Source organism: Zosterops lateralis (genome assembly GCF_965231275.1).
Source record: "Zosterops lateralis genome assembly, chromosome: 3".
NCBI lineage: Eukaryota > Metazoa > Chordata > Aves > Passeriformes > Zosteropidae > Zosterops > Zosterops lateralis.
In genome coordinates this window covers 21,655,637-21,680,668 of record NC_139764.1, presented here as the reverse complement: position 1 = coordinate 21,680,668, position 25,032 = coordinate 21,655,637, and the positions used below count along the sequence as shown (strand labels likewise).

General features: G+C 39.0%; 1 protein-coding gene across 3 annotated transcripts in view; it reads left to right on the top strand.

Moving 5' to 3' along the window:
* ENAH (ENAH actin regulator) overlaps window positions 1–25,032 on the top strand; it is an 87,745-nt gene that overhangs the window by 48,809 nt on the left and 13,904 nt on the right. For 2 of the 3 annotated variants that reach the window (XM_083858392.1, XM_083858391.1), the window contains exons 4-5: window positions 8,349–8,433; window positions 22,502–22,821. In XM_083858392.1, the coding sequence (XP_083714518.1) occupies window positions 8,349–8,433; window positions 22,502–22,821 (405 nt within the window). Of the gene's footprint in view, window positions 1–8,348; window positions 8,434–22,501; window positions 22,822–24,034; window positions 24,836–25,032 lie in introns of all 3 variants that reach the window. The other variant, XM_083858390.1, reaches the window with a different exon arrangement.

The window sequence follows — 25,032 nt, the reverse complement described above, 5'->3', positions numbered from 1 at the left end:
AATGTATCTGCTTGGCTTTTAAAAATTTCTAACACATGCAGTCCTTGTTGGTATTTTGATGATACTGCTTCAAAAAATCTGTACTTGAAGATGACAACTTGTCTCTATTAGTTTAAATAAATTGCTGTGTTTCCTAGTGTACCCAAAATGGCATATAGAACCTCCAACTCAAAATAAAGAAATCCTACATAGCTAGCTTCCCTTTTATTCTAGAATTACATCCAGTTAAAGTTAGATTCTTGCAGTATCCTTATTTTCTGCTGTGCTTTCTCATTTTGGCAATTTCTTTTATTAGCTTGCTTATTTTATGTTGTATTTTATTCATAAAAGGAAAGCAGTTCTAATGTTAGCTGAGCATACTATTCAGAAATTCATAAAGCTGTAGATGAATTTTAAATTTTAAGCAAGGGTTCACAGAAATCTAAACGAGTTCTGAGGGATATTAAAGATTAAGTTGTGTACATCCTTTTGGTTTGCAAGTCAGATTGGGTATGGTTCTCAGTCTTTTAAAAATAAAATTAAATCATGGTCTCCTTCTCTTGCATATATTTGAAAAATGTCATTGATCTTTTAGTTGGCATCCTCAGCTGTTCTGCTGGCTGCTGGCAAAATTGGAGGTTGTTTAATTTAGGATCTCCCTCTAGTGGATCTGCTGGAGTCCAGGCACTGCTGAGCTCACAGGGACAGGCTTTTTGTCCTTCTGATGAGTTCAGAATGCAGAGTGAAAATCTCTGAAGCTCAGAGTAAAGGCTTTACTGCAAGTGACAGCTTTCTGCTAAAAAAACAGTGCAGGTTTGTCTCAAAGGACTCGGAAGCAATGGCTGCCTTTTCAGTGAAACTGCTGCAAATGCTCTGCAGATTTAGGATTTTATCCTCCTCCTGAGTTAGAGACTGATCAAATGAACGTCCTAACTTCTCAGATGGTTGGACTCTGTTCATTTAAATAAATGTCAAAGTGTTTTAGCTCCATTCTGGTTTGAATGATTGCATTAGCAAACCCTATTCTCCTGCTGGCTAGTTGGGCAGATTGTAGGCAACCTGCAAATCCAGAAGAGAAGGACAGGACTGCATTTTGTCCTGGAATTTTAAAGAATTAAATCCTGCAGATTCCTGCCTCACACTTTTTCAGAAATGCATTAAAAGTGAACCAAGGTTTTTTTGGTGCTCATTTGGGAAAATTTTGAAAGACTTACTACTCATTACATTAAATAACTGTTTGATGTGGTCGAAAGTGACACCTTCATCAAATGACAAGTGTGTGTCATCAAGTTTAAGAGGTCAAATGGAGAGGATTTCTGGCTCTAAGGCTGTGTGCAATGTGTTCAGATATTCAGTAATTGGTCTTGTCTGGAGATGACGGCTCGCTGCAAAGGTTTTGCATTGCATTACAAAGAAAATTTTCATAACTGCATTAAGTAGGGCTCATTGTTGCAATCAAAGTGGCTCTGAAATGAGAGAAAAGCTTCAATGAAGGAAAATTAGACGGCTGAGAATTCTCTGATGTGTGAGACAATGGATTATTTCTTTGAAGGAATAAGGTCATGTAAGGGAAGCTTGTGTTGGGAGGAACAAAGGAGTTTCATACTCGGTTTTGCTGCAAAAAGCACCTTCTAGTTCAGCTGGAATTGGTGTTGCTTTGTGTGGCATCTGTCCTCAACCTCAGGAAAGCCTTGCTAAGAGAATAGGAAACTAAATGTGAGGTTTATAGTTGTGTAATTTGCATCTGAGGTCCTCGGAGTTGTTTGTTGCAGAAGATGAAAACAGTGAAGGAACCGAAGGAAGGATGTCACGACAGTAAATAAGTCTATTTTAATTCTTTCTAATAGAATTACATAGGTGTTAAGATTTGTGATGCTTTTTGTACTAATCTGTAGCAGTTACATATTGCTTCTTGAAAAGATTTTGGAACGTTCTGGATATAAAGGCAGGGTCAGGAAGGGCTTCAGTGAATCTGTTCTAGTATTGCCTTAGATCACAGTTTAATTCATAGGAAAATGGAGAGGAAGAAGAAACAGAGGGGGTTTTTTTTTGTTTCTAAGGTCTCATTATTTTGTTCATTTGACCCTCAAGAGGAAAAGCTCCTGTAGTTCAAGTTTTTTTTAATTTCTCTTGAATTAGTATCTTGAAGTTAGGTTGTCCAGTTATTAAATAAACAAATGTTTATTCACAGTTGTATATTGATGTGCAGTTCTTTCTCTTCCAGCAGAGATAGGTAATTAAATCCTTACTGATAGAGGAATGCACTCAAATCACAGATTAAATAATTTAATATCTTTGGGAAATGCAAACTGAAACAAAAATTGGGGTTGCCTAATTGGAATATATGGAGAGACTACAGAAGACTGAAATGAGAAAAGTATATGTGGAGCTTGCAGAGGGTGTCTTGGATGCTTTTCTTTGTACTGTTTTAGTTCATGTCATGCTAAAACTTGTTTTGAGAGAAGAAAAATTCTACAGCAGTGAAGTAATGATGCTGTACCTGTACTCCTGGCAAGCTTCTGGAACAGGCTGTCAGCACTCCCTGTCAGAACAGGAGTAACATGCTGGTATTTTTATTACCTGTATTGTCAAAAGTTGGATAATATCTCTGGTCTTGCTAGCAAGATTTTTCTCTTCCTTTTGAATGTAGCTTTGATAAAATACATATTTTTAGGTCATTACTAGGTGTTTATAATAGCTAATACTGATTAGGTAATCCTGATTTAGGTGCCAAAATGTTGACCCTACAGGAAGTTCTATCTGTTTATTAGACAGAGTACTTCCTCTTCATTGTAATTACACTTAAGATTATCGAAAGCATCATCAGTCTCAGTTATAGTGTTTGGAAGTGAAGGGAGGGTTGCTAAGTTTTCAGAGTTATACAAACTTTTAAGGGTTCCCTGAATGGTATTTCTAAGGGTTTTTTTGTTTGTTTGTTTCTCCAGAATTAAAGGTGTACCATGTGAAAACATTAGATTTTAGGTGAACAACCTGAAGAATTTAATTAAAATCTGGTAGCTAGTCTAAACTGCATGTCAAATAGAAAAAGAGGTACATTAATTTATGGATAAAGTTTTGTTTAATAAACATAGAGGAATGTCAGCATATTTTACTGTTGAGGGTTTATAGTGTTTTCTTTAAAAATATTATCAGTAGAAGCTGTAGATAGATTAAATCTGCCTTTTGGGAACAGGGTGTTTTCATAAAAGTCATGAAGATAGTTGTGAAATACACCTCGGTTAGGCTGATTTCTGTACTATTACCCACCAATAGTGACAGTCATCACCTATAACATTGCTATTTAAACAAATTTTGACACAGCTGAGGATGGAGGGGGAGCTATAAATATCCCACAGTAGATGGTATTGATGTTTTAACTTCAGTACTTTTGTTTGTGATGTTGTAGTTTCATTGAGTAGTTGCCTGCTGGTGAAGCTCTGTCCCCAAGCAGGAAAGGATGGCAGGGGGAACTGGAGCACAGTGCTGAGCCAAGCCTGGCTCCCAGGTTATCTATCAGTGCCTGCTTCCCAAGGCACTGCTGGCACTGATAGGGGCTTCTGCTGGCACTGATAGGAGGCTTACCTCTGCTTAAATTCTTGTGAGTTTTAGTGAATAGTTTTGTTATTCTTGTTGCCCTTTATTACCTTGATCAAGTTAAAAGAGCTTGTGGATTGAAGTGGAAAGTGTTTAGTTTCAAGTTTGGAGTGATGAGTGAATTAGCTCAGCTGAAGGTGCCTGTGAGTGAGGAAGTAGGTGTTTGAAGTTCCGGAAGGGAAGGCTTGGCTGGAAGATGGTTGACCCAAACAGAAGTAGTAGAGGAAATTTTGTCACTAGTTAATGCCCTCATTTTTGGCCATCTGTAGTCTTGCATATAAACCCATAACACACATCCAGGGCTTGGAGAGTGATGTGGTTTTGGTTCTGCTGAAGGCTGGTTAGCAAATCAACCCAGACTTTGTTCTGGCATGGCCTAGAGCAGGACAGGCTCTGAATGAGAGAAGGAGCTGGAAACACATGAGAGGGATGCTTCACCATAGCTGTTGTTCTTATTGCTTCCTGCACAGATCTCTGAAAAGCCTGCTTTTCATTCATTCAGAAAGCCTTTAACCATTTAGTAAAACACTTTTTTTTTTAGTAAGTTCTTACATTTCCTAACAAAAATACATCATTTTGGCTGTAGCTTTGAACTCTTGCCTGGGATGTGGGCTTTGCTTAGTAGGAGTATTCAAACTGTCCTTAAAGAAAATATTTCCTAAAGATTGTAATTAGCCAGCTCACTTATGTTTATATCATATGGATGTATAAATAAATTTGCCGTCCACTTTCAGTCTTTGAAAACACTTCTAAAAGACAAGTCATATTTTGATTTGGATATCAGACTGTATAATTGAACACTGCTTCGTTTTGGCATACTGAGAAATGAGAGTGGAAATTCTTAGTTACTGAGTTGTTTATACAAACTGTTTCTCCGGGGAGAAAATGGAGATCTTCACCTCAAACTAAAACGTGTGATAGTTGACCAGCTTTACTAGATTTATTCAAAAATTAGGGCTTGTCTTTTACTGCTGCAGTCTGAAGTACAATAATTGCAGGTGTAAGTTTTTCTGTGTGTTTTTGCCTTCTTGAATTAGGACGTGTGTGGTTCTGAGGGAGATTTCATATGATCTGGCTGCCACTGGTCCCCGACAAACCTCATTTCATCCATCCTTATGTTTCTAAGCTCCCTGTCCAGCCAAATGAAAACACACCCTGTAGCTCAGTGTATAACTTTGTAGGATATGTGTTGTGCCAGTCTTGAACAGCTGATGCTTGGGGGTTTTTTTAGGGCTATAGGAATGTGATATTTTCAATATCAGCCAGTGTCAACACTGATAGCATACAATGCAGCTGGCAGTAAAAGAAGTGGGGTAGGGTGTGGTGTGACGCTCCAAAACAGACAAGGTAACTGAAAGAGTGAAGAGGAACAAAAGGCATTGAGGGAGGACAAACCATTTGTTTCGTTTTCCAGCTTGCTAGTTATGCTTTCATAGGGTTGTGCAATTGAAATTGATTTGACTTTTGAATAGAGATACAAGGTAACAGTCAATTAGGGATGAAAAATTTAGGGGTTTGATAAACTGTGACTCTGGTTGTGGTTTAAAAGGGTGGGTGATGTTGGGGATGCTTGATTTGGTTCAGGCAGTCCCCAGCAGTCTGATGATGCCACCATAATTATCTGTGTGACTGCATGAAGAGCCAGGTCTGGCTGTCATCTAGCTGGTGGAAATCCTTAATGCTTTTTTCCCTGGGATTTTTAACATGTTAGATTTCCAGTCCATCTCTCACCACGCTGTTACCTGAACTGTCATAGAGGAAGGGTGATGCAAAGGTGAGAATAAGCTAAAAAACAGAAAGCACTGAAACTGGAATGGCTGCTGAACAGATTAGTATGAAATTATATCCTCTTGTCTGTCAGAATGTGCTGCAGAGTGCACCATCTGTGCTTTTTTAGAAAAAGATGTTAGGTTTTCTTTAAAACACAGAATGAATAGACCATTCAGCCTCATTTCTCATTTGGCTTATATTGGCTTCTGAAGATAAAATGATCCTGTAGGAGGATCAGAGTTCTTTTCCAGGCAGTATCTGAGTATTTCTCATGGGGGTTGTTGTTTCTGAAGTATCTTGAAGTGTTCAAAAGCCTCTGAGAGAGGTTTTTATTAGTTAGTTCCTATTTATTTATTTTATTGTCCTGCTAGCCAGGCAGTTGTATTTTAGCAATGAAGTGGTAGTCTTGGCTTGCTGTAATGAACATTCTAGGATAAAACATACTTTTCCACGTGGCATGTACCTTTAACTTTCTAATGTTCTTTAGCAGGGTGGCTGCAGAGGGAAATTTCATGAGAAAACAGGACAGATGACTTGAGAGCTGAACTTTCCTTTCTTGAAAGCCTTTGCTATACTCAGGTTGCATTTCCTTGTGGCAAAAATGTATAAGAATTACTGGAACCACCAGGTTGATTGCCAGCAGGTGATTTTTGTTCTGTCTCCTGTGCGCACAGCTATGAAAGAAGCCCATCACTGAAGTAGGCTGGCCAAGTTAAAGCTGATTTGGCTTGCTCATGTTTGCCTTGTGCAGAATTGATGGATAACGTGGTTTTCTGAAGGACAGTGCTCTGGAAGAAAGTTTGAGGCTACAAGAACAGGTTTTCTCATAGCTAGGCATGTTAGAATAGCCAGTGTAGGTGAAGCTTGGTGTTTGCTTTCTGGAGGTGTTGGCTGAAGAAGGACTAAGGTAGAAAGGTTGGAGAGTGGTGGTATGATAATACCTTCTTCCAAAAAACCTATTAAATACTCTTAAAGATTAAATTGGTGGAAGCTTGAACTTCTCATTTCTGATGCCTTTTCAGTACAAAACAGTTCTGGTTGGTATACAGACACATTGTGACCAATTCTTTTTAGTTTTGTTCTTTGTTATTAATTTTTAAGTCAGCGTGTTTCATTCTGAGGAATAGGATGGGAATTTCATCACATATCTGATAGTGTTGCTTGCAGTTTGCAGCTCAAGCTGTGAACCTTGACTTAGTCCACGTGTTCTGTTGGGCATGGCAAGCAGCAGTGATGGTGTTTATAGCACCTTTAACTGCTGCTGGATTGTGTCTACTTGTAAAAGTCCATGAAAGGCTGCAGCCTGGTGCAGGCAGCAAATAGCCCAGCTGCCTGGGAGCCGCAGTCATGGCTTAATGGGCATTAAAGCTTCCCACCTGTCACACAGGGGACAGGAGAGGAGGATTTCTGTGGATCTCACGGAAGTTTTAAAGCAGAAGAGTTTTCCAGATGAGCCATGTGGCAGATGTTTCTGCTTAGTGATAATTTAATTATTAATTTATCATTGCAGTCAAATGTTTTGTGGTTAAAATACCATAGGTTTTATACCTGTGAGTGTCTCTTGGGGATACTTGAAGCAAAAATAGTGCATCCCAAGCAACATCTAGCCATTAGGAATAAGGGCCTAAGGCTTGCAGAAAGAATAACTAAGGGAGATCCCACCTCTGTAGTACACTGCCTGCTTTTATCCTCCACAATTAAATTCCATTACTTTTTGGAATTGTGGGGTACTTAGCGTACACTTTTGTAATTTTCATGATTAAAGATCACAGTGGACCCAATACTGTGGCATTCTGAGGAAATAAACCTTTCTGTAGGGCTATTAAACAAGGCATTTGTTTGCTGTATCTCAAGCAAATTGCCTGTCCTTGATGTGTCAATGTATCACACGTGGTCTTTTTATGGGTTTGGGTGACTTTCACAAGTTCATATAGGAAAAAATTTTGCTTTTTGCTATTTGAGATGGGGAAGATCTCATTACAACTCTGTAACTGTAACTAGTTTGGTGGAATATCAGTAAGAAATTACTGCTCCGCTCTTGGGGATTTTCAAAACTGGATGTTTTAATTGATTGTAATTCTTGTTTCTTATAAATTTCATAATCTTGAGCACAGCTATAGTCCAAATAATTTCCTGGATTACTGCCTGACAGCAGCAATGCATTCATGGTCTCCTGTATTCTATTCCACACTTTGTCGTTCTTCACTTCTTTTTGCACAGTTTTGTACTGTAAATACATTTGTAATTAAAATGGTAAAGCTTTTTTTTTTCTAGAATACAGATCTTGTGTAGACAATTACTTGGAAGTTGTTTGGTTCAGAATTTCCCATCAGTAAAGACTGGAGATGACTTTGCATGACCCTTTTGCATCTCTTGTGCTTAGCAGAATTCACAGTTTGCACATTTGTTACATGCCCCCATTCCTTTGGATACAGTACTTACCTATGCAAAAAAGGTCTTTGATCCAAGTTGATGACCTGAAATCTGAGTGAATTTTGGTGTGACCTGTAGAAACATGCTTTATCTTCTTTCTCTCAATGTGGTGATATGGTTCTGATGGTTTTTCTCCTGTTCTTTTGTTTATTTCCTTTTTGTGTTTCCTCCCCCTTTTCCAGTGTTCTATTTAGGTGAGTGGTTTAATTTTTTGAGCTTTTCCTGCTCCTTCAAGAGCACTTGTTTATTGTTTTAAGAAAAATTCAGGCTTGGAGTGCTTTTCAAAGCTTTTGTCGAATTCCATCATATAGAAAGTCTATTTTGCATTTCTGTGAGACCTTTCCATCCATCTAAAATAAATTCATTCTGCAGATGCGTGAGGTAACATTGTACATGTGTGAGGTTGCAGTTTTTATTTGCTGCGTTATGTTGTTGAGCTTGTTTGGCTTAAAAAGTAGAAGTGGGCAGTTCTTAAAATATTGTGTGATGGCTGGCCTTTTTTCTTGATTTTGTGCTTTTTTTTGCACAATAGAAATTCAAACCATTAATTTATGATCTGTCTTTGATCTTAGGTCCTACATTGCCTCGACAGAATTCACAGCTTCCCTCTCAAGTACAAAATGGCCCATCACAAGAAGAAATGGAAATCCAGAGAAGGTATGGTATTAAAAACGAACAGCTGTTCAGTTCAAGGAAGTGCTAACTCCTAATGAGGAGAAAATTAATGTCAAGGACTTCAAATTTCTCTCCTGCATGAGGGCAGCATTTGTATGTGCACAGTTTTCATTAGTGCCACTCTGTAAAAACTTTGTTGCTGGATCCCTCGTTCGTGTTCTCTACCCATTCAAACAATGCAGTTGGAGTTGGCATGCCAGGAAAGAGTTGAAGATCAGAGGGGAAGCCTTGGGAGATTTCACTGTTGTCATTTTCAACCAGGCTGATTAATTTTCCAGTGACTGCTGTGTGTTCAGTTTTTGACACTGAAAAAAGCAGCAGCAAGCGAGGAAGGAAGTTTTAGAAACAGAGAATTGAATCATCATGAATGACAGAGCTTTTGCCCTGAATGTGGATGTACTAGGTCATAACATTCTATTGGAAATCTTGCTTGCCTTTACACTGTATTCTTTAGCAAAACCCCCTTAATTTTCTGCTTTTAGTGTATAAACTGGTGGAGCCTTTAGGAGTTTAATTTTCAACTGGAGCAGTGCTGGTTATATCCGTGCTGCCCTCAGCGCCTGGTCTATGTTCCCATGACCAGTTGGTGCTTCCTCCAAGCTAAGCTGTTACATTCAATTTCTATCTCTGTGGGATAATTTTTCAGACCTGAACATACAGGATTTTTTCCCATTCCTTTTAATAATCATTATGTGTTGATGAAGTGCCCAATTTCTACAAACCCTGTGGTTGCCATATTCCCACTTTTGTTTTGTGGCAGTATGGGGTGAGTGCCTGGGTTATGGGTGTATGACAGGGCAAAGTCTTGTAGGACAGGGCTGTCACTCTGGGCTCAGTGAAAACAGTAAGTCCTTGGGCTGTCCCAAGCACACTGCCTGTGGTGCAATCCTGGATTATTTTACCATCAAAATACTCCCAGGAGATTAGCTGTTCCCTTCCTGAAGGGATGCTGGGAATGATTTACATCACATGCATTAGGACAGATACAAAAACAGGAGCCTTGAATAAATGGGAGGTGGTCCAGACTGATGGTGTAAATGCACCTAATAGCTTTTTGTGGTAACTGGAAAAATGCTTAAACATGTTGGGTCTAATTAGCACTCAAGTTTGTTTCTGTTTTGCTATTCAGCATTTAGTTTGTTTATGAAAAGGTGAGCAGAACCAGATCGCTAATTTAGGAATAATTCATTTGATAAAGAAGCTATATATGTTGAACAAAGGGTTGACATGAAAATTGGTCATACTTGTATGTCTCTTTTCTTCTGTGTGTTCTTAAATCTGAGTAGGAATCACTTGATCTGAAAGTTATCGTGTTTAAAAACAAATAGCAAGAAGCTCATTACAAATTTGTCTGTTTGATGTATTTGTGTGCAGGTTTGCTGTCATGATAAAAGTCATTTATGTCACTTCTTTTGACAGACTTTTAAAAAGCCTTTTTTCTTTTGATTTTTTTTTCTGTCCTACATTAGTGGCTTTTAGTATTTTTATTTGCTGTCTGTTCCTTTAGAAGCTGCATTATCTGAAATTTATAATGCTGAAATGCTTTTGAGAGAAGCATTGCAGGTCAGCATCTCCTCAGAAAGAAGTGCTGCCCTATATTAAGAGCTCTGAAAGTCTCTTGAAATTTTTGCTATGTGAAGGACATCCTATCAGATGGCATTCTTATGGCTTGGCTTTTTTTGATCAGTATGCTTTACTTGTTTCCATTTAATGCAATGTCCTCTTTGAAGTCTGGTTCTGGATTTGTTTTGTTTTTCCCTGAAACAAGGATGGAGCACTGGAATGAGTGTCTAATTGTGCTGTTAGACAGATTGTCCGTGGAAAGACTGTTGCTGTTGTGTCATTAAGCTTAAGAAGAACATGTAATTTTGTTAAACATTTCACAAATGCTTCTTCAGTCTCACTACTCCTGTAACTACATGGTTACAATAAAGTTCAATTAGCTCTAAGCTAAAACTTCTCTTCTGTAGTAACTGTCTTGCAGCTTTCAGGCTGTAAGAACAAGAGTTACTACCATCATGTAGAGAGTAGTAAATAGTTGGGAAGAAAAGGTTTAAGTATATATTACTTTTAACATATCTGCAAGTGACATTTCCAGTCTCAGTAAAGGGTAGAGGCAGTGTGGGCAGATTTGAATCCTGTGGGGAGCAGTAAGACTACAGGGAATGCAAGAAATGGGAATAAATGTTACTGCGTGGGAAGGAACATGGGGTTTGTGATGGATCAGGAGAAAGGCTTTGCCAAGTCTATGGCTTCTGGAATGTGTGTCTCTTGAGTGGGGGTTTTCTTTAAAATGTGCCTTCGTAATAGTTGTCTTTGAGTTATGCTCTCATATCCCTCCTCTTAGGTGTACCTGCATTTAGTAGTGTGTAACTGACTCCCATGTTAAGTGCAGGTAAATGTTTTTTAAATTATTCGAAGCTGCAGAAAAATACCTGCTTGCATGAAAATTAAAGTTGAAAAAGGGACCCTGTGGAGGCTTAAAATCCAACCTTCTGCTCAAAGAAGTACTAGGACTAATTTCAAAGTTAAATTATGTGGCTTGGAGCCTCAGGGTTTTCCTAGGCAGAAATAGAAGCATTTCCTCAGAAATATTTTGCCAAAGGACTGATCAGTGAAGAGTGGCATAATAAAGAGAGCTCTTCAACGGATCTGATGCTTTCCTTTGCTTTCATAACCAGTGTTCAGGAATCTTGGGAAAATTGGGAAGTGAAGAGTGAAATTAGTTCATTGCCAGGAGAAGTACATTATTTTGGTTCAGAGATTTTTCTCTATTTTAGAAAGGATTTAGATGCCCTTACATTTTGGATAAAAGTGCTAAAGTACTAATACTACTTTGTTTATTTTGCTGCAGAACTTCTCACTTGAATATTTGTATGGCTTACTGTGCAGTGAGGCTGCTAGGACCAGATGTACCATCTGAAACACTGAGGTTTTTATGAGGCCAAGATTGCACATAAGGTGTAATGAAGTAATTTTTCCTGGCGAATTGATAACTTTGCTACTGTCTTTTAAGAGACCTTAGCACATGGCGGATGCTTTCCCTCTCAGGGAGTACTTGAAGCTACCTGTAATTTTCCTTAATTTGCACTCATTTAAGTACAGTAATAGAAAGCTTTAAAACACCTCAGCTTCCATTTTTGCTCCTCAAAAACTGAAGGGATATTTTGTTCTGTGGGCCGTTTATCATTTTGTCAGAATGGTGGCCAGGCAGTGTTTATAAATTCCACTGATTGATAGTGAGCCACCTTCAGTTGACACACGTATTTGTTAATAACTTCAGACTTACCTAATGCCAAAGAGCATTTTAAAATACAAGATTAGTTCATGGCATGCCTGTGTGTGCTACTCGTGCATGTAAATTTACTTTCTCTCCCAGCCCTGGTAAATACGTTGTCAGGAATATGAGTCACTGAGTTGGTATCTAATATGACACTTGGGAATTTAATGAGTTAATGTTTATAAATAACTTCAAAATGGTCACAGCTTCATAAATAAAGAGACCAGGAGCTCCAGGAACAGAGGAACTGTACAGATAGTAAGGAATGATGAGGGTGTACAAGCCCCCTACTGTCCTTCAGGGACGTAATGGACCAAAACTTGACCGAATTCTTTCGTAAGTACTCAGAAACATTACAAGTTTGCAAAACGCAACAGCAGAATATTAGGGGGGGATTACAATTATTAAATACTTCATTTGCTTATAGGTTTAGTTTGGTTTGTGGTGATAGTGTTAAAGAAAATGCAGGGTGTGCCTGTGCTAGAATTTAGTATTGGTGTATTTAGAATTTAGTATGTGGTTTTCATGACATCCTGTGGAAGGATTCTTAGTTTTAGTGCAAGTTCAGAGACCGTCAAATGTAGCAGTTTTATTTACTGATAGACTTGAGGGCAAGATTTTTATTTTACAGATTAAAAACATTTTTTCTGAATTTTACTAATTTTATTTTTTAACTACAGTAAAATATTTTCCCCCCCTGTAAATTAGTAATTATTAAGTACTCTTGAGCTGTTTTGAAAACATATGTAGAAACGCTAAGAGAAAAAAACTTCCATCCTGCAGTTCAGTATCAATGTAGCTGTTAAAGGAATGAAAGTTGCCCATGGCCGTGTGTCCCTGGTAGCCTTGTTTCTACTAATTTCCCACAGCCTGTAACTTTTCCCTAGTTAGTGGCCAGATGTACAGCTTCCAGTTTTCCTTTGCTTCTGAAATCGTGCCATTTATCCAACAGCTTCTTTCAAGGAAGTAGGATTTCTTTAAAAGGCATATGGATTGATTAGACTATAACTGAGCACACAGCTCTAATCTGAGATACACATGAACATGATGGAGTTGGCTTTTTGGTTTAGGGTTTGAGACGTCAGTAGAATCCACTCATATGATTGTATTGTTTGTAACTCTGCACAGATATGGTTTAGATGGAATCAAAAGAGGATTTTTTCCTTTTTTTTTTTTTTTTTTTTTTTTTTTAATTTATTTTTTGCCTGTCTCTTTTTCTTTCTATTTGTAGTAGATTTTCAGAGACTTACCTGGCTTTATGGATAGATGTAATGGGTGCTGTGTGGTTACAGTATAATTGTAGATGCTGGTAGCATTGATCTATTCAGAAGACTGAGGTCACTCTTCCATTAAGCAGTATTCTGATGGCATTGATAGAATTGCTTTGAAATCTTTCAGTTCTGTGGGGATGTTTTCTGTTTAATGCAGAACATGAAATTGGAGTTAGAAGCTGTTCTACATTTTTCCAGATTTTTGGTTATTTTGGTTCCCTTTGAAATTGCATTCCACTTGTACTCACTGGAATACGCTAATGACAGGGAGTCACCAATGAAAGTAGGTTTTTCTTCTGCTGAGAGTCTTCTTTTTTCTAGAATTCCATGAGTACAGGTGTCTTTTTGTGATCTAGCTTCTGCCAGGAAAGTTCATGTTCTGTTAGTTTGAGATAATATTTTGAAAAGATGGAGATGAGGAAAATTAGGTTTAATGAGGTTTGATGCAAGAGCATTAATAGATCCCTTAGTCTATTAGAATTCCTCTATCTAATAATATCTAATTTCAGGTTTCTGTTTGTCTCTTCATGTCTTTACCATGGTGGCTGGCTACTAATTTTTGCTTGACTGATAAAACCTAGTTCTTATTACTTCCAGCTAATGCATTTTTAGCTTATAACATAAAAGCTTCTTCTTAAACCTTAAAAATCCCTTTTGATCAAGGAAATGAAAGCCTGTTAATTTGACTTTGGTAACAGATAAAACACAGGACAGTAAACTGGATCCAGACTATTTTCTTTGCAAAAGCAGAAAGGCTGTCCCTGGGCTTTGGTAAAGCATTTGACAGATACGAAGAGGGAATTTCCTAGTTAATGTGGAAGAGAGGAAGGTTGCTGTGGAAGTGTGAGGAGCACAAGAACAGGCATCAGTGCACCAATGGGACCTGTAACAATCAAATTTGCTTTGGTGTTTCGCTGAACAAAGCAAGTCCTTGTTGCTGATGTGAGTTGAGATATGTGAGAATGAAGGAGAACAGGAGGAGATGGATGATATTGCAGATTTTGATGATCAGAATAGAACGAGAGTTCAGAGTAGGTGCCCTGTATTTAGAGGGGAAAACTACCAACCTGTAGACCACATTAGTGTACAGGGAAAATCAAATGGACTTTGGAGGTGTTACATGCAATGGTAACTGAACAGGAGAAAGCTGCCTGAACACTGGAAGTAGCGGTAAGGACCTAGATTTGTGCAGTGCTTCAAAGTCATGATACATGTAGTCAATTACATACCTTTATCATTTCCCATTGTGTAAAGTGTTTTGGTATGAATTAAAAAAAAAACCCCAAACCATAATTTGGAGTAGTCTCACCTCTCACTGCTGCTTAAAGAACCAAAGGTCCAGAGCAGTGTTCAGAGTGGCAAGAATTGTTAGTTCCAGAGTCTATACATAAGTTCACTTCACAAACCTCTGGCCTTTAACAGTCAGACTTGGCTGTTAAAGATATTCCAAGTCCCTGTTTCTTGCTCATTGTACCAAGCTGACTAAGTCTTGTCTGGGTTTCTCTGACACCATGTGCATTATGCTCAGGTAGAAGCTGTCCTGACTGTCAAGCACTTGACAGAAAATAAACCTGACTTGGTAAGAGTTTTAGAGCAGGAGTTTAGTTTAGATAATGTGAAGTGAAGTTTATGCAGCTGAGATTGCTTAGGAAGATGCAAAGAGGTTAAATATTGATCACTTTTGCTGAGCTTATGTTATTGGTGCATCCCTGTACTTTTTATTTATGAAGATTCTCAGTCTCTGTGGAGGCTGCCTGTGTTTGATGTCAATACAGATTGCAAATTTCCAAGACGTGGATGTATTTTCTCTTCGTACATGAATTATGAAATTTGGGGGGTGGTGTGTGTTCATTCCATGGTACATAATGTGTAGGCACTGAGAGATGTATTCAGTAGGATTGCGTGACCATACAGGATAGTGAGCTCTGTGGTAAATGCTGAATTTTGGAGTGCTGAATAAATATTTAATATTAAAGATGGAAGAGCAAGTTTAATGCTGGTACTCCATTTTGATTACTCAGATAAGTTCCTGCAAATTTGAAGGGCCATAACAGACACACTTTCCTGGTGTAGAAGATGATCAGAGGATTAAACTATTAAAAATCAAGCTAGGAGCTATGTTCAGAATAATGTATCAAAGCACTTTTTTTCTCCCTGTTAATAGTTTCAACAGGGGTAAAGTAGGTTGGCTGTGTCTGTATCTACTTCTGTTGATGTCCAGAGAGCACATGCAGTTCCTGGTGATCACAAGGTAGCTGCTCTTGTGTAGAGGACAACGTGCTTCAGATGGAGCTGAGGTCAGCCTGCATCTGGTGCTGGTGCCTGTGGCTCAGCCAGACATTGTGTAGCCTGTCTGCAGCCAGCTGCTCTGTTTGTTGCAGTGACTCAGTGGTGGGAGGAGGAGAACCATCATGTGAGATGTATTCTAGTAAGTAGTGACTGTTGGATTAGATAATGCTATCTGTGCCCACATGCTGGGGCTAACAGCCTTTGAGAATAAAACTCAAAACATTGCTGTCTTGTTTGTTGCTCCGCAGTTGGAGGCAGGGTTAGAGGAGCTCGGGGCAGCCCAGAGAACCTGGGTACACTGAGACTGCAGGCTGAACAACTCAGCTGGTTTGGGTTGATGAGCCCAGCTTTAATCGTAGCTGAGGTGACACATTTGCTTTTAGAACTTTAGCATAGTAGTGTTTCCTAGATTTCTTGGGTTTAAAACTCAGAAAAACCTCTAGTGAAGCACAGAAAGATGCTTACACTGTTGAGTACTTTCTTAGAACCACATTTGGTTTCTTACACTGAATATTTTAATGGTAACTTTCAGAACAATAAGTTCAGAATATTACTGTGATATTTTAAGCCAGCAATAGACTGGGAACCTTCATACTACCTTCTGGGTGTCATCCTTGAGTCTCTCTTCTGCCACACCTTGTCGTTTTTGAAAAAGTAAGCAGCATAAACAAGAAACTGTTTTTCAAAAGAAGCAAAAAAATGCCATGCGAAACACAGAAAAATCTCTCCTCAATTGTATGTTTTTTAAATCCACGTTGCTCTTTAATGACTCAAGTGGTGGTTTTTGGTGTCTTCTTTCAATACACATTAGCAATATTTTTTTTGTTCCCCATTTGCCTTGTTTTTGTACCTTTGAGCAGAAAAAACAGGGATAGTATTTGTATTGATCTGAGTGATTTGATGCCCTGCTTTGACACAGTTTTTCTGTCAGTAAAGAATGAAATATGAAATTGGTGTGTTCTTAAATGGCAACTAACAGCTGTCAAATATTATGTATTATCTGCCTGCAGCTGACCTCTTCATTCAATGCAGCAATTCCTTCAGTCAGGTCTGTTCCTCAAGATACTTTGTTTTCTTCAGGCTTTGTCTTGGATCTTTGTTTTCTACAGTGAGTTTTAAAATTAAATACTTCAAACAAGTTCCTGTTCATCTTGAAATGTCTATCATCTCAGTGCCTGCTGAATTTGGATGTGATACAAAGATGCTTTTGTACTGTTCATGGAAATACCTCTGTTTTTAATGTATCTGGCTTTGTGACAAGAAGCCTTCCAGGTTCGTGGCTGAACTCTGTTATTCAGGTTGATATATGGGCCACTCAGTGCAGTTTCCTATCATCTTTTTAGGAAAAAATGTAATGGCTTGATCTCACAGCCAAGAGCAAAGCAAGCTAGTGTTAGAATCCTGAAGATTTATGTGAATGTACAGCACAACTTCCACTTGAGGAAGCAAGGTGACCTGCCAGAGCAGCTCTTTGCTTTTGCAAACTGTTTCAGCCTGGATTCGTTACTCATCATTTTTTTTCTCTTGCTACTCTTGTGACAGCAGCTCTGGGTTTTGACACAATCGGAGTTTCTTCGTGTTTCAAGGCATCCTTGCTCTGCTGGAAGGAGTCTTTCCACAAATACAGTAACTCTGCTGCAGGTGACAAAGATAGGGAGGCTTAGATGTGAAAAGTGTCCTGGAAAAGGACAGTTTCCCTCTGGCTAGTAAGGCTGCTCTGAAACAGAATATTGTTTTACCAGTAAACACTGAAGTTTCTTAATCTAGTTGAGATCTTTGTCTTCTCTTCAACCTGTATTGTAATGGCCATCTTTTAAGGGAATTAACTGAGACTCCATTCTTTTGATTGACTATGTTGAGGTCTTCAGCAAAATGATCAGAGGATCTCACAGTAATTCACTTTCAGGAACAGAAGTTAAAAGACTCACCTGTTCCCTTTCCCCTCCCCAATACAGATCAAAAAATAATGGATAGTATTAATTTGAGGTAGCTTCCTAGCTACCCATCACACACACTGGGTTTTGAATGAAGTGGAGTTGCTTGCTAAATGGAAAGTGATCTCAGTGTGGTGTTGGCTCATTTCATATAATAACAGGAGCTGAGACAGCAGGACTTCTTAATTGTTATTCCTTCTTATGATCAAGAGTGAGCCAGGAAGGCTTTGTGTGTACCTGGGTAAGTAAATTAACTGCAATTCTGTTTTGCAGTTGTTGTGCAGGAGAAATTCTAAACGCTTTCACCGTCACAGAATGTGGGGGGGATTTTTTTCAGCGGGGATGCAACAGTGTGTGCTTAATTGTGCTCATTGCATTTTTTTTTTTTTCTCCATGTGTTATTTCAAGAATGTAGTCATGCTCCTGCTGCTTGGCTGCCCAAAGAACTGCAGGATTAATGCTCATATTAAGTCACGAGTTAGTATTGTAAATATCATTCTTTCTTTATTCTCAGACAGTATCTCCCAGTATTTCCTTAACTGGACAAAAGTATAAGGGCAAGAAGGGAAATAATTTTAATAGCTGATGCAGTATTAAAGTGAGCTAATTTAAAACACCACACACAGCACCACAAAAAAAAAAAAAAAATAACAAGAGCCTCCCTCAAACACCCCTAAGCAAAGTTTCCCAAAATGCATTTTACATGAAGCTAATTAAAATCCACAAAGAAAGTGTCATGAATAGTCCCTGTGATAAAGCTAGAAGCTATTCTGAGCTTCTGAAGTTGACTCTGAATCTAAACATGAGTAACAGTATCTTGTGTGTGACTGACACATACAGTTTTACAGAAGGCTCAGCTATTTAATGTAAATTAGCTCTTAGAGTTAGTAAGTCACACTTCTAAAATAGTTTAAATAATCACATTGCCTTTGCATAATGAGTATTTTACTACAAGACAGCTTTCTGGGGCATTCTGAGTACCACTTTAGCTTTTTCAAAAGTTGTGCTGGTGGCCAAATGTGCTTTCTAAAACTGAAGGATTTTCAGATATTGCTTTCCCAGAGTTCTTGAACTACCAGTCTTGACATTCAGCTGTACTTTAATTGATGTGTGACGACTCTCCTTAATCTGCTAATGCTTTTGTCCAATATAATTTTGATCTCTGACAAAATTTTAAAATAAAATTATGCTGTCTAATGCTAGCTGAACAAACCCAGAGGGATTTAATGCTTTTTTAATGTATAATCAAATGTGGTTTTAATCTTTTTTAGCTACAGCTATAACACCTGCTAAGATCTAATGTGTAGTTTATGAAATTCTTCCTTGCTTATTAAGTTGTGTTAAAGCAACTTGATTGCATTACTGGCATGCTGATCTTCTTACATGTGCAACTTTTGGTTTGCTATTCAAAAGGTTTATTAAAATTGTTAAAATGACATTAGAAATGTAGTGGATTGTGAGGTGTGGTTTTTTCAGTTGGGTTTTTTGTTTGCTTGCTTGTTTTTTTTTCTTTGTTGACAAAGGGATGCTTCAGTGACATATAATGAGAAATTATTCTCAACAATGGTGTATTTAATCTCATATGTATAAGATATGCTTGCAAGGTATTTTGCTGCCCTCTCTTGGTAGAGCATTTGTATTGTAAGCAAAGTGCTTAACTTTGTTCCTGGCAAAAGATTCTGGGTTTATTTCTTTTCTTTTTTGAAGAAATGGAAAATGGGGATTCTTTTGGAAAAAAAACCCAGTTAAATACTGCGTCACTCAATATTTACTGAATAATGAGTACTTTGTTATTCAAGTCCTTTGTGAGTAAAAATGGTTATCTCACTGATCTTTCATCTAGATCTTTCTCAGCCAGTATAATTTGATAATGTTCATTGCCAACTGAAATCATTTTTCTTCAGACTAAGTTTAAACACTTAGATGCATTTTGTTATGACACAAACTCTTCTGGGCCAGGCTGAATACTGGAATACTTCCCTCTGCTGCTCTCCCATCCTCTGGGCCTCCCTTGGTTCAACAGCTTCTTGTGCACAATGCATTTTCTGTTTTCTAAATGATTTCCCATGGTGGTTGGCTCTTTGGTTTTTGGGGTTTTTTTCCTGTGGGCTTTTTCCTGTTCTTTCTTTGACTCACTCTGGCAAGGAGTTCCATAGCTCATGTGCCTGATGTGCAGAGGTGCTATTTTCCTTTGAGCTTTGCTCTCATTCTTTGCATCGCACCTTTCCTCCCAGCTCTTGTGAAAGGGTGTCCTCATCACTCAAGATTTTGTAGAGCTCCAGTTGTCTTTACCAGAATGCAGAATCCCAGCTTTTTAAATTACTTTTAAATGGAAGATAATGGGTATGTTTGATCTCAGTGTTGCTGCTCTTTGAATCTTTTCAGCTTTACTGTTCTCCCTGTTTGGAGGTGGGAGCAGGGATGCAGGGATTGTGAGGCAGGATGCTGCTATTTCTGTACTGCTCTGTAATCCTTTCTTGATGTACAGCATATGGTTGAGGTTTTTGAGCAGGACACATCAATGAATGGATGTTCTTGTAGAACTGCCTGTTGTAACCCTAATATCTCACTCCTGATTCCATAGGCATCTTAAAGTCCAGCACTTCATAAATTAATTTAGCAGATATTTCCCTCTCTCTGCCCTGCTTCACTTCAGTTGAGTTTTATTTGCCAGTTTTATTCCCAGGTTAGTTGGAATTAGAAGAGCCATCAGTAATTCTTCATAATCAGCCATCCTCCTTGCTACCCTAAATAACTAAATATTATTAAGGAGCTTTATGATGAGCACCTCGCTGTTTCTTTTCCAGGTTGCTTATGGAAATATGAAATGGCAGAGCTCTTGATATGGCTTATTGCAAAACAGCCTTGGCAGTGCTGCCCTTGTGTGAGGAGTGACCTATATTGAGCTGCTATTTCTGTAAAGAAATGAAAAACTTAAGCAAAAGAAATTTTCTGGCAGTTGCTTGATGTGTTGTTAAACCCATGGAATTGATACCTTCCAGTATTATAAACTAAATATAAAATGGAATGTTTATGATCCCAAATGCCATATCTACATTTTTGGTTTAGGATGAACAGAGTGTACACTTCTAGGTAGAATATGCTCATTTCTGTCAAATGAATGCAAAAGAATGACGAAAATAAACAAAGCTGCTTTGGAGTCTGTCAGTGTTGTCTTCTGCTCTGAATAGCCTTTTAGATACAAACATGTGCATCCACCTCTCCTTTACAAAAAAGAATTTTAACATGACCAAGCTGAAGTTAGCCTTGATGAAAACCCTATTTTTCTCTAAGAATAGATTTTATCTGAGGGGAAAATAGAGCACATAGTCAAATTACCTTTGTACAGAACAAGCAAAAATGTAATGTGAAAAATATTTTTAATACCTCTCGGAGCTTAAATTTATGTGGTTTCTATTATATTCTCTTAACATTTATAGAAATCCTGTACTGGTTCCAAATATGTATGGGTCAATCAGACTTTAGTGGACTTTTAGAGGCTAAAAATCAGTCACTTAACAAGCTGAGTTGCAGCTCTGATTTCATAGTGACTGCTCTTACAGCTTTGTTATATGGCTGAGGGAAGAAATGGTAGAGCAGAACTGGTTTTTTGCTCCTGATGGGTAATGAGTTAAGTAGTGAAAAAAGTCCTTTTATTGTGCATAACTGGAACTTATTTGGTTATAGAAATTATGAAATTTCAATATTTATAATTTTTTTTGTTGTTTGTAATGGAAAAACATTGCTTTGAAAATCAAAGGGACTTCAATAACAATAGTTCATGGGCTGGAGTTTGCAGTTATGCTGTTATTTTCTGGGCATGAAAAGCAGTGAAACAGCTGAAGTCCCCTTCCTTTTCAGAATTCAGTCCTCATGACTCTACATATACAGCATAGTGATGCCAATGATGGTCCAAATTAAATTGCCCAGTGGCATAGTACAGAAAACACACATCTGGTAGCTTGAGGTGTCAAAATTCAGGTCTCCTCTCTGCTTTATAGTTAAGAGCTGGCTGTGCTTTATATTTGTTGAGAAGCTGTCAGTTTGTGTCTGAAAGTTGACAGAAAAAATGGCTCTGTACTTTATAGACAAGATTTTCTTTCTAACTGTTACTTTTTTGGTTTTTTGGGTTTTGTTGTTTTTTGTTGGGTTTTTTTTTGAAACAAAGAATTCAAGAATTCAAATAGAGAACAACAACTACCAACATTTTCAGTGTAATATACTGACAGCAACATACTGACATACTGGCCACAGCTGGGAGGAAGATGTGCCTAATTTTTGTTTTAGCAGTGAGTTATCCCCAAGAGATGAAAAAGATTTGAAAATCAAAGTGCTATATTTTAACCAACTAGGAAGATATATATTTAAAAAACCCTAAAGAAAATGTAAAACCAGTTGAGAAGAAAGGATCAGAAAGGTGGTATATCTTTTCCCACTGTATGTATTTTTTTTTTTTTTTAAGGAAAGTCCTTTCAGCCAAGCCAGTGGCATTGGCAGAGAATTTTGCAAGGTTTCTTCTTATCCTTAAGATATTTCCACTGCCTGGCTTATACTTGTTTTCCTCCTCTTCATGTTTTCCCCCTCTGCTTTGCTTTGCAAAGACTCCCATGAGCTGGAAATCCTGCCAGCTCCCTGCAGTATTTCCTTGGCTGCTGCACCCTGGATTTTTTTTTTTTTCCGTGTCCAGTTTTGTTGTGCCTTCAGGGTGTTCTCGTGTTGTTGCCAGTTCAGCTGTGTGTGTTACTGTGCAAGTGGGGATGGACATGTGTGCATTTTGGTGCTTCTGTAAAATTTGGATACGTTCTACCTGACTTGTTAGTCCAAAAACCATCATTTATTTGGGGGTGGTTTTTTTTAATGAGTATTTGTGTTACTGCTATTTCACTGTACTTCTATTCACTGCTTTGAGTATAAAATACCATACAAAGAACAAATGTAACTCCATATCCCAAACTGGGAAGATTGTATCAGTTAGTAAATTAGCAGCATCAGCTTTCTATTCTTACCTGTTGAAGGCTGTCTCTCAGAATGTTCAATTAGTTAAGAGGAAATCGGATATGTGATTCTTTTTTACTGTAAACATAATAAAACTATTATCCAGCTCAGGAAAATGGTATGTTAGAATTAAGACTTCCACGTAGGTACAAGTGCTGTGCTTTTGTTCTCGCTACTGCCAAGATTGTTGATTAGTTTATCTCCTTGTCCTTTTAACAGTTGCTTGATATTTTTGATTTTCGCTTTGCAGCTCAGTCTCTCTCCTTTTCTCCCAATTGTAGACAGTTGCAAGAGCAGCAGAGGCAGAAGGAGCTGGAACGGGAGAGACTGGATCGTGAACGAATGGAACGGGAGAGGCTGGAGAGAGAGAGGCTAGAAAGGGAAAGACTGGAAAGAGAGCGCCTAGAGCAGGAGCAACTGGAGAGAGAACGGCAAGAAAGGGAACGGCAAGAGCGCCTGGAAAGGGAGAGACAAGAGAAGGAGAGGCAGGACCGGGAGAGACTTGAGCGACTTGAACGGGAGAGGCAAGAAAGAGAACGGCAAGAACAGTTGGAAAGGGAACAGTTGGAATGGGAAAGAGAGAGAAGAATTTCAAATGCTGGTAAGAATTTCAAAACCCGAGTGTGTTCTACCACCAGACTGCTCTTTATGTGTTTGGGTGATGGAGTGTGAGAGAACCAACAAATGGCAGTGAGTACAGCTGTGTAGCAACAGTCAGTATTTCAGGCTTCGTTTTGCTGGAATTCCTTCCCTTTTTTTATGACAAGAAGTCCAAGAGCTTTGACTTTCCTGTCATAATTTTCCATTACTTCTGAAATAATTTTTTTTGCGCTGTTTGCTCACTCCGTTGCCACACTCTCTGATTGCATGGAAGAACTTGAATCATTTTGGGCACCTCCAACGTTGGTTACAGTGTGATGAGTTAAACTTTCTAAATACTTTATTATTGTTTGCTCTATTTGATAAATGTATTGTCATTACATAAGTTAGGAAAGAACCCTAAAAGGTGTCAGGTTGAGTATGTTAACATAGAAAGTATGTTCCTATATAAGGCAAAGTAATAGCATGAGAAATGCTTTCCAGTCTGAAGTCTTGCTTAATCTATCATTGTAGTAACATTTCAGTGAAATGTGTTGTATGTATTCGTAGATAAGATAGTGCACTGCCTGTGGAAATGTATCCAGTGATAACTGAAAGCTTTCTCATTTTGGTAATATAATGGAACATTAGTCAAGAGCTTGGTTGTTCTTCAGTCTCAAACTCAATTTACATAAGTCAGCTCATGGTGAAATTCAAGGAATACTGTGTAAGTCATTTTAGAGCAGAGGATTTTATTGTTAATTTTACTCCCAGTACTTTCAATATTGGCTGTGGAGCTTTTTCTGGGGAATAGAGAGAGATGACACTTGCTGCCTATGGTAAGAGTTTTATTAGTGGAGTTGAAACAAATGTTAAGATCGCTACATTTGCTTGCAGTTTGCAACCAAACAAGAAGATAAAAGCTGATAAAAGACTGATTGCTCAATCCTATATCTAATCCATCTCACAGATGGGATTTGAGAAAACTTTCTCTAGAACGTACTTGTAAATTCAAATGTTGGCACAAAAAGAGTTGGTAAAATTTAAGAGCAGCCTTTGATAATATGTAAAACTTTCCTAACAGTATTTTCACTTGTGCCTAATCCTCTGGTACTAACTGTAGTCTACATTTTTACATTTTGTTTGAATGCTGGTTTTGTTGCTTCATTAGCTCCCTTTTTCTCTTTCTCCTTTTTTTATCCTGCCTTTGCTGCTGCTTTCCATCTTCTGTCCAGCTCCATCTTTCGACAACTCCCCGTATAGCACTCCACTTCCTGACTACTCCAGTTGCCAGCCTCCTTCAGCACCTCCTCCATCATATGCAAAAGCAGTCTCAGCACCAATGGCAGAGGCCACACCGGAGTACGCTGTAGTGACTTCTGCACCACCGACTTCCACTCCCCCTACACCGCCTCTAAGGCACTCTGCATCACGTTTTGCTACATCCCTAGGCTCAGCTTTCCACCCCGTTCTCCCCCATTACGCTACGGTTCCTCGTCCGCTGAGCAAAAGTTCTCGGCCCCCCTCTCCCGTCAGCGCCGCGGCGACTTTGCCCCCCAGCACAAAGCCCGTGGCCTGGTCCGCGCCCAGTTTCGCCCCCCTGCCCCCGTCTCCTCCAGTCATGATAAGCAGCCCACCCGGCAAAGCTGCCGGCCCGAGGCCCGTCCTCCCGGTGTCGGCTTCCAATCCGGTGGCCCAAATGTCCACGTCTCCCACGGCTCCTAACGGGCTTCCTGAAAACCTGGCTTATCCGGTTCCTTCACCTTCTACCTCAGGTCCAATGCCGCCTCCGCCGCCTCCTCCCCCCCCACTGCCTTCCTTTCCGCCTCTGTCACTCTCTGGACCTCAAGCTTCTCCTTCTCCCAACTCCCCGAATGCCTCGACTCCCTCATCCAAGCCTAGTGTTCTCCCTTCTCCCTCTGCAGCTACTCCTGCCTCTGTTGAGAACTCTCTAAACTCTGTGCTGGGAGACTCCTCTGCTTCTGAGCCAGTCTTGCAGGCAGCCTCTCAGCCGGGTGAACCTCCGAGCCAGCAGGGTAAGGCTTTCTGTTATTGCTACTAATGCGCTAAGCAGGGCGGAGCCCCTGGGTGCCAGAGCCCCTCACTGCCCCAGGAATTAACACGGTGCTTCCAAAGCTGCAGGGATCCTAATGCCACAGCCAAACACCCTTTGGAAAACTGGGGTAAGGGAAATGGAAGAGCTCTGTGCCCAGGAGCTGATGTTCTGTGGCCT